At 41.8% G+C, this 9,790-nt stretch overlaps 1 protein-coding gene across 1 annotated transcript; it reads left to right on the top strand.

Moving 5' to 3' along the window:
* Window positions 1-6,737: 6,737 nt before the first annotated feature.
* On the top strand, window positions 6,738-8,581 carry LOC115586966 (E3 ubiquitin-protein ligase TRIM21-like). Its single transcript, XM_030426465.1, has 2 exons — window positions 6,738-7,623; window positions 7,684-8,581. Exons 1-2 carry the CDS (start codon window positions 6,738-6,740, stop codon window positions 8,370-8,372), a joined length of 1,575 nt encoding a protein of 524 aa, XP_030282325.1. The 3' UTR covers window positions 8,373-8,581.
* Window positions 8,582-9,790: the final 1,209 nt, after the last annotated feature.

Here is a 9,790-nt window from a genome sequence, read left to right as displayed (position 1 = left end):
AAAACTGTCCATGAACCATCCACTCCTCTTCTGTTGCTGCAGTGACTGAGTGAGAAAACACTGTTTGTGTGCAACTCCTGTTTGGTCCACTAGGTGTCACTGCCAGCCTTTCCAACACATATAGTTTATTTATGACTAATACGTAAGCAGCTGACTCTCTGCCCAGTCTGAGATGTTTTCACCTTTTAACACACACGTCTTAGTGATGTAAAATCAAGAGGACTCCAGACTGAACTTCACCAAGACTTGACTCAATTTGAGCCTCCAAAGCGAGTTTCAAGTTTTCACCTGTAAAATCCTCCAACAATGAAAAATGAAGAAGACAGCGACAGGCAGGACTTCATAGTTTACAGTGAAAGGACCTGATCTCAGCTACAATATTCACAGTGAAAATAACAAGAATAAACACTGACACAGACACACCATTAACACACACTGCAATAAATCCACAGCAGCCCTCTCCATAAATGACTGTATCACCAGTCTGACTGTGAAACTAATGACATGAATACAGGAGTTTAATAATTAAACTATTAATCTATTTGAAATGTTTACACTGCAAGATTTGTATAAATTCTTGCATATCAATAAAAGTGATAATTATAAATCTCCTGTGTTTTCTTAGACATACTGTGGATTTTCCCAGTGGTGGAAAATCAATTAAGGTCGACTTCTCTCTCTAATGGAGGAGCTTTGTATAAAATACACATATTACACATATTCATGTTCACTGAAGATTTCTTTGAAAGAAGTATTTTAACCTCTATATCAGAGAGAAGCCTGCTCGTGACAAAACTTTTCCGTCTCAGTTTTTCGTCACTTTTGTCTCCTGTAAATGTGATAATATGATATATATAATCCTTCAGTATGTTCTTGAATATCTTCCACTCACTTCTTTTATTATGTTGTCTCTTTCTAATTATGTGTTCTTTTGGCTGCTGTGTACTTCAATTGTAGAAAAAAGAATGAACTTAAATGTATTTCATCTTGTTTCAAATCTGTGTCAATTTATTTTACAATAGGCAATAAAACCACAGAGCTGCACTGAGAGGAGGAGCAACTGAGAGATAAAAAAATAATGATGAAGCATTTCCTCAAATTACAGTAGAGCTGCAGTCGAGACGAGTCTCTGTGTTTCTCTCTGAAAAAAACTTCAACTGAATCCATCTGCTTTTCCTCAACAAAACAGCAGAATTTCTGACAAACACTGGTGAGTACTCGGCCACACAAAGACAAACTGCAGAAATATTTGGTTCAACTGAGTTAAAACCAGTATCTGACTTTGTTTCACCTGTATTACCATTTTTAATGTCATCATAATGTACCAATTTCAACACATACATTTTGTGAGAATTACAAAACAGGTAAAAATCAAACCACAGTGACTGAACTCTGGATAAAGTTAGATACAATACAGTCTCAGCCAGTGGCGGCTGGTGAAAAATATTCTAGGTGGGGCTGTGTGTGCCAGAAGCTTACGTAACTATCCCAGTAAAAGAACCCAAACCAAAAGATACCATTGTTTTAGGCATAAACAATAATTATTTAATTGCCCTTTAGAAGTGTTTGTGAGTGAGTGAGTGAGTGAGTGAGTGACAGCTCTTATTTGAACATATACTTTGCTCTTCTGTCTTTCTGAGTAGCAAACCTCTCAATGATTTTGTGTTAAAGTCAGGAATGTCTGCATCAGCTTTTTCTCCATGGAGTGCATTCAGGCGGTATTGTGCGTTCATGGTGTTCCTAAGGAATGTTTTTATCCTCTTTAAAGTAGAGAAACACCTCTCTGATTCTGTTGTAGTCATCAGTGTGGTGATGAGAATCTAAAGAAGACTTACAGTCTCACTGAATGTGTCCTGGAGGTTGTTTTTCCATGAAAACCTGCATGAGAGCTAGCGCACCACTGCAAGTCTTGAACTCTTAATTTTCATAGACCAGGGACAATTCTTTCTTTAGCTTGGCCTCATCCAGTGTCAGACAGGCTTCCACAGTGGTTTCCAGCGCTGAATCCAGGGACTTCACGCTGTGTTGGGGGAACAAGTCTCCTTGCAGCAGAGTGGTACTGATGAGATGCTTGGTGAAAGAGAACCTCTCCTTGGCACGCCTCAGAATGGTATCACATACCTATGAAACGATAAAGATTTTTTTCACTACACATAATAAACAGTAGAATTAAATCTTCACATCTCACCGTGTAAATATCATCATTATCTCCTTACAAGCTGACCATATGAAATTGTATGGAAAAACAAGGACAGCTTATTGTTAAATATCATAAATATGAAAAAACTACATCTAAACATTTCGGTGTGTTTACGTTCTTCAGTAGCTGTATGGTGAATAGTTCAGGATAATCAAATACATAGGCTTAACTGTCATAATTATACAGGAATTGAACCCAAAGATACCAAAGGTAAACACCTCATGACCTGTATACAGAACACTGTTACAGCTTACCTCTGATGTGGGATGTTGCCTGCTGCATTATCAGGATCAGCTGATGAGCATAACAGCATACGTAGTAGGGTCTCCTGTTAACGTCTTGAACGCTGCGCTGGACCCCACCTGTAGCTCTTCTCATCACGGCAGCTCCGTCATAGAGCTGGGCGAGTAGTTTCCCCCGTTGTCCCTCAGGAAGGATAGTCTTCAGCCTTTCCAACACCGCAGTGGCGACTGTGTCAGCGGTCATGTCTGGAAGCTGGATGAACTCGTAAAATGCAACGTAGCATAAGCACCAGCTGACAATGAGTGGCAGTGTCTGTTGTTTCATCTGCCTGGATAGCAAGATAATCTGCCGTTTTTACATCCTCCAGTATGCAGTCTCGAAGGACCGACAGCACGCAGTCCAAAAGTTTGTTTTGAACTGTCTTTGAGGTGCATTTTAAGACGGTGGCAGTCTTCAGGTGCTCCTCTGACACACAGTCCAGGGACGCCACAAAATCGACTAATCCCCGAAAAATGCTACAAAAAAATGCCGGGGTTGTCGAAGGATGCTGTCTTAAGTAGCCTTGCAATGCCAGCTCAAAAGCTCTACAGAATTTTACACAATCAATGATCTTCGATAGAATATGTCTGTCAATGTCCACCTCTTCATTGTGTTTTCTCACCGCAATTCTGTGTCCTTCGTCCAGCTGCGCAGCTATGCTAGTCCTGCCTAGCATGGCTAGCTTGACTGCGTTGTTCATGTGTACCATCGAGCATTAATGTTTTTTGATCCACTCTGACATAATTTTTAGGTCTCTGACTCCTGTTACAGTCCATGTAGTATCTGTCCCCAGCATTTTAAAAAGTAAACACGGGAAGCAGAATACTGCAGTTGCAAAAGTACATCCAGTTAACGTTAGCCAAGCCGTCCTGTCGCACCAACTCAGAGAGAGGCTCCTCTGGTGCACTTTACCTTTCTCATGTGTCTGCTGTGTTAAATTCGGACCGGGCTTATCAGGTCCAAGTTCTTTAATACGTAGTTTTTTCCGTTAAAGTTCTCCTTTTGAAGGGGTATAGCAAGAGAGATTTTACAGAATGTATCGGTAGCTAAAGCCCTGTGTGTTCTTGTTCGTGTCTATTTGACGCTGCCATCTCGATTTCCCGCACTTGTTTCTGGTTGCCAGGATACTTAAACACAGGCTTGTTCATCTTAATTATCTGTTGCTATGTGTTTATTTGTCTCAGCAACAGTCTACCATTGGCTGATATGAGCTGTTGCGACTTTACTATCACCCCAGGAGAGGAGGAAATGACCGTGGACAGAAATTACGTATATATTTGGCTCTTTGTTGATAATTAAAAACACATTTATTTGTAAAATGAGCCGTAATTATTTATTTTAAACGATTATTTTGGAAAAAATGAAAAAAATTTTTTTTTTAAAAAGTCACTTTCCGTCAGGGAGGGCTGCACCCTAGCACCCCCTATTGGCCAGCCGCCACTGGTCACAGCCAGTGTTGGGGCTTATTACTCAAAAAAGTAATATATTACACATTACACATTACTCTCAAAAATAGTAATGCCTTACATTACATGATTACTCCCTAAAGAAAATAATTAGTTACATTACTAGTTACATTACTTGTTACATTCTTTCTACTTGCTCTATAAAATTCCACGGTTCCTTAGCAACAAGCTTTGTGTGTGCGTGCTGTCTCTGTAGGTGCTTCGTTAAGTTTGAGGTAGTGTTAGCAAAGGTGGAGAGAAGTTTCCAACATGGGCAAAGTGTGTACCTTACAGTCAAGTTATTTTCCTTACGTTCAACAAATTCAAAGTAATGTTTGTATACAACTTTCAAAAGTGGCTTTACGCAGCGGGGGGTCTTCAGGCAAGTCGCATGCAGCAGCATGTTCTGCTCGTGTTGTTGACGCTGCCATTGTTATTCCATCTCCCCTTGCGGGTAGCGACTAACCAATCAGTGATGGTGAAAGATACCTTGTGCCAAACCCCAAACAATCACTGTTCCATTATTGACGGCCCCGCTTTCAAAATGGACTCTGAACTGAACTCAGTGTCCCAGAATTCCCCATTCTGCACACCTAGGTGCAAAACTCAGGTTTGATTACAGACTATTGACTATTTGTCAGGGTGACAGACTCCATGCTGATCAGCTAGTCAAAACTCCAGCGCCTCACTCAACGCCCTCTACTTCTTCAACTTTGGATCTTCAAGGGCTCCTCTCCACCTCCCCCCACGGGGCTGCCTGCTTTCAAGATCTCTTCTTCTGGGCCCAACAAGCTGTGGGGAACTACAAGCTGCATTGGCAGCAGGCCCAAAGAACTTCTCCTCACTGCAGCAACACGAGGTCCTGCCAATCTGAGGATCTGAGGAACACCAAGCAGGTTAGCACCGAGCTGCTATCCTTGCAAAGGAAAGGAGCGACCAGTTTCCTCCACTGCCGACTTAAATCAAACCTTGCGCAGCAAGAAAAGCATTGTTCAACATTGGAGCCCCAACCTCCTCCTGCAACCACCAGCACCTTTTCTTCAAATACTGGTAACGTTGAACTGGGCTTAGGTAGCAGAGCATAGCACGGCTAAGCACAGGACTTTAAACTCTGGTTGATGTAATGTGTTCAATTTATGTGTTTGTCCACTGTTTGGTGTTATTGTGACCTCAAGTCAAGTTATTGGTAGTTTGCTTTCCTAGACGGCTAATTTGACATTAGTCGAATTATGTTTCCCACAGACTCAGGGTCTCTGCATGCAACTAACCATCTTCTATAACCTGGCACCACGTCACACACACACACACACACACACACACACACACACACAGGCACACACACATTCCTTGAGGCCAGAGCATATCACACCCACATGTGATATCAGTGACCACCATTGTTTCTTTGTTCTGCCAGGCACACACACACACACACACACACACACACACACACACACACGCACCTGTATATAGTACATGTTAGTTATATTGTGTTTTCCATCTTTGTGTTAAATAAAAGACTTTGAACCTTCTTGCTGTCTATTTAATATCATACAAAAGTGAATGTTGCCTACACTGTCAGGAACTCCAATATCCTTCAACCATTACTAGCTTTTATGTCAAATTTGGTTGTAGTTATTAAGGTTATTATTAACCAGAGTTATAAACAGTTCAGTAAATTTTTATGAGACTGATTTAGTAAAATTGCTATCTTTACCCTTCTGCAAGGGTGCTGCCCCGAGGTGATCTAATGCAAATTGGATCATATTATTTATCATAATTAATAATTATTCCAAATAATCATTCATTATTATTGACAGCCAAATTCAACCTAAATCCCCCTTTTATTGTTGTTAAACACTCCTTAACTGGGCCTCGTGTAATCTGAGGCCCAACATAAATGGTGCCCCGTGTGAGGAGGTGGAGAGGAGCCCTTGAGTATCCGAAGTTGAAGAAGTAGAGGGCATCGAGTGAGAGAGCGAGATCAATCAAGGCACTGGAGTTTTGACAACCTGATCAGCATGGGGTCTGACACCCTGACCAATAGTAGCTCAAACCTGAGTTTTGCACCTAGGTGTGAAGAATGGAGAATTCTGGGACACTGTGTTTAGTTCAGAGTCCATTTTGAAATCCACAATGAATGACTTCATCTGTGGGTCCCAACAGCAATGTAACGTAAGCAACAAGCTTGGCGAACTGTTATGTGATTACTACAATCAGAACAGTAATGCCTTACACTACTCGTTACTGAAAAAAGTAATGCGATTACTTTGCGGTTACTTTGTAATGCGTTACACCCAACACTGGTCACAGCTAGCTAATTTACCCACTTTGACTGATCTGTATCTGAAAATTTAAACATCAGTCTTGATACTGCAACATTTTGGTACTTCAGTTTGTTATACCACATAAATTTACTGTAAAGAGCCGCTAAAGGCTGAAAAGCCGAGCTTAGATGACCTTTGGATTCTCCAAACAGTGTCTGAAGTTATCTGACAGTGTCTTTTATTGCCTATAGAGGCAATAAATGCCGATTGCACAACTTCTGTATATACCTGTCAAACATTAAGCAACCTTGAACTTAAAACCCTGTACTTGCTACTTTAATGTTTCTGCTCTGTGCCTCTGTACACAGAACCTGAGCTCTCCTCAAACAGGAAGTTCCACTCAGAGTTGTATCCAGGGCCCATTTTTATCCAACAGAACTCATTATGACTCCTTGTATTCCAGAAGTAATAATTTATTGAACAATTAATGAAGACATATCTGATTACAGTTTTCATTTTCTCACTTTTCATCCTCAGGCTGTCAACATGTCTGCTGCCAGCTGTCTGCTGACTGAGGATCAGGTTCTGTGCTCCATCTGTCTGGATGTGTTCACTGATCCAGTCAGCACACCATGTGGACACAACTTCTGTAAAACCTGCATCACTAAACACTGGGATGAAAATGACAAGTGTCCCAACTGTAAAAAGACTTTCAACACCAGACCTGAACTGGAGGTCAACACGTTCATCTCTGAGATGGCTGCTCAGTTCAGACAGTCAGCTCAACAGAAAGCCAGCAGCAGCAGCTCAGAGCAACAAGTTTCCAAACCAGGAGAAGTTCCCTGTGACATCTGCACTGGAACCAAACTGAAGGCCCTGAAGTCCTGCCTGTTGTGTCTGGTCTCCTACTGTGAGACTCACCTGGAGCCTCATCTGACAAAGTCAGGCCTGAAAAGACATCAGTTGATCGACCCTGTGACGAACCTGGAAGACAGGATGTGTACGAGGCACGATAAACTGCTGGAGCTGTTCTGTAAGACCGACCAGTTGTGTGTCTGCATGCTCTGCTCTGATTTAGACCACAAGACACATGATGTTGTTCCTCTGAAAGAAGAATATGAAAGAAAGAAGGCCGAGCTGGGGAGGAGAGATGCTGAAATTAAGCAGATGATTCAGAAGAGACAACTGAAGCTACAGGAAATGAAACGCTCAGTGGAGCTCAGTAAGAAAGATGCAGACAGAGAGATAGCAGCTAGTGTTCAGGTCTTCACCGCTCTGAAGGAGTCTGTTGAGAGAAGCCAGGCCGAGATCATCAACACCATCAAAGAGAAGCAGAGAAAGACAGAGAAACAGGCTGAAGGCTTCATCAAAGAGCTGGAACAGGAAATCTCTGAGCTGGAGAAGAGAAGCTCTGAGGTGAAGGAGCTCTCAAATTCTAGAGAGACACTTAACATCTTCTTTAAAAGCTTCCCATCACTTAACACTGTTCCACCCACCAAGGACTGGACAGGAGTCAGCGTCCGTCCACCTTCATATGAAGGGACTGTGGTGAGAGCTGTGAATCAGCTGGAGGAGACGCTCAGTAAACAGATGAAGAAACTGCCTGAGATGAAGAGGGTCCAGCAGTATGCAGTGGATGTGACACTCGATCCTGATACAGCACATCCCAACCTCATCCTGTCTGATGATCGAAAACAAGTTCATGATAGCGATGTAAAGAAAACACTTCCAGGCAACCCAGAGAGATTTAATAAATGTGTTAATGTTTTATCAAAGCAGAGTTTCTCTTCAAGAAGATTTTATTATGAGGTTCAAGTTAAAGGGAAGACTGACTGGGATTTAGGAGTTGCCAGAGAGTCGATCAACAGGAAGGGACACATCGAACTGTCTCCTGAGAATGGTTACTGGACGATAGGTTTGAGGAATAAAAATGAATACAAAGCTTTTGCTGGTCCTGACATTCATCTCAGTCTGAGATGTCAGCCTGAGAAGCTGGGGGTGTTTGTGGATTATGAGGAGGGTCTGGTCTCCTTTTATGACGTTGATGCTGCAGCTCTTATCTACTCCTTTACTGGCTGCTGCTTCACTCAGAAACTCTACCCATACTTTGGTCCATTTCCTAATGATGGTGGTAAAAACTCTGCTCCTCTGATCATCTCTCCTGTCAATCACACTGAGTAGAACAAACATTTGATTTTCTACCGAAAGATTCACATCATTTAATGTAGTAAATGTATATTTATTGATTATTGTACATTGTTGTTTTATCAGATTCTGATGAAGCTTTTTTCACTATTTTTACTGTCAATGTTTTTGTTTCACGTGTCACAGTATCACTCTGTTTGATTTGATGTAATGTTCTGATCATTGTATATATGAGAAGTGTTTATTAAAAACACCATCTGCTGTTCTCAGATCAGATCACATTTGAGAGAGGTTATAGTGTAAGATGATGGTGGATCATTGTGAGGTCTATAAAAGGAGTGTTACAGTCTGCTGATGTTAATATGTTTATGTACATTTACCACTCAACTGTTTTGTTGTCATTTTGTTGTCCTGTTAGATCAGGGGTGTCAAACTCAAACACAGAGAGGGCCACAATTTAAAAAAATGGGACAAAATGGGAAAATGTCGAAACTCAACAGACTCAACATTTATTTAAAAGGATAAACAGGCTATTGGATGCTGAGTTGGATTGAAATGCAGAAGGAAAACATTTATGAGCTTGGCTGGCAGTTCATTAATGTTTGGTGTTTTGTGCTGTGGAAACCCTCAAGATGGAGTGAAGGTGAATTAGTGAGACAGTGCCTTTGTTGGTTTTTGTTCATCTTCATCACAGACAAAAGCTACTCACATAGGTATTTGCTTCCAAACATGCAGAGCATTTGAGCAGCATGTAGACGGATTTGAGTTGAGGAAAGTGACTAAAGTTTCCTTGCTGCATCCGAGTCTCCCACAGGCGCAGCTTGGATTGGAAAGCTCTCACTGCATCATACATGTCTGTGATCACATGTCCTCGTCCCTGAAGCTGGAGATTTAGTGCAGTGATATGTTTCGCTATGTCGCACAAAAACGCCAGATCACATTGTAACTTTTCGTCCCGGAGCACTGTGGTGACTACCCCTCTGCTTTTCAGACACTGGCAGATTTCTTCATGAGACTCAAAAAATCTATGAAGCACTTGCGCTCCACTTAGCCAACACACCTCTGTGTGATAGGGCACAGTGCCATGTTCAAATGACTTCTGACCTCGGATGGACAATAAAGTGGGGGGAATGTGCAGGTGGGCCTCCCAGTCTAGGCATGCTCGCTGTTGCAGTGCATGCTGGGACTTGTAGCGTCAACGGTGTGCGTCTTTTATATCGGCAGGCCAGATATGATGGACATATGATATTTTATCAAGGGCCAGATATAATTGTACCACGGGCCGGATGTGGCCCACGGGCCTTGAGTTTGACATGTCTATGTTAGATGATTTCTGATGATTTTGTCATTAACCTTTGTCGCATTTTGTGGCTCCGTTTCTTCCACATAACCAGAAATCACATATGTTCTTGATGTTTTTGTTAAACAAGTCAAAATATCAACGTGTTATTTCA

This window comes from Sparus aurata, chromosome 8 (genome assembly GCF_900880675.1).
Source record: "Sparus aurata chromosome 8, fSpaAur1.1, whole genome shotgun sequence".
Classification (NCBI taxonomy): Eukaryota; Metazoa; Chordata; class Actinopteri; order Spariformes; family Sparidae; genus Sparus; species Sparus aurata.
The sequence above is the reverse complement of the archived record's forward strand: the minus strand, read 5'-3'. Positions and strand labels throughout refer to the sequence as shown.

Bases quoted from the DNA above. Each gene is read 5' to 3' on its own strand.
- LOC115586966 (XM_030426465.1), top strand. From the start codon at position 6,738: ATGTCTGCTGCCAGCTGTCTGCTGACTGAGGATCAGGTTCTGTGCTCC. The intron at 7,624-7,683 runs ATTCTAGAGAGA...ACACTGTTCCAC, and splicing joins TGAGGTGAAGGAGCTCTCAA to CCACCAAGGACTGGACAGGA.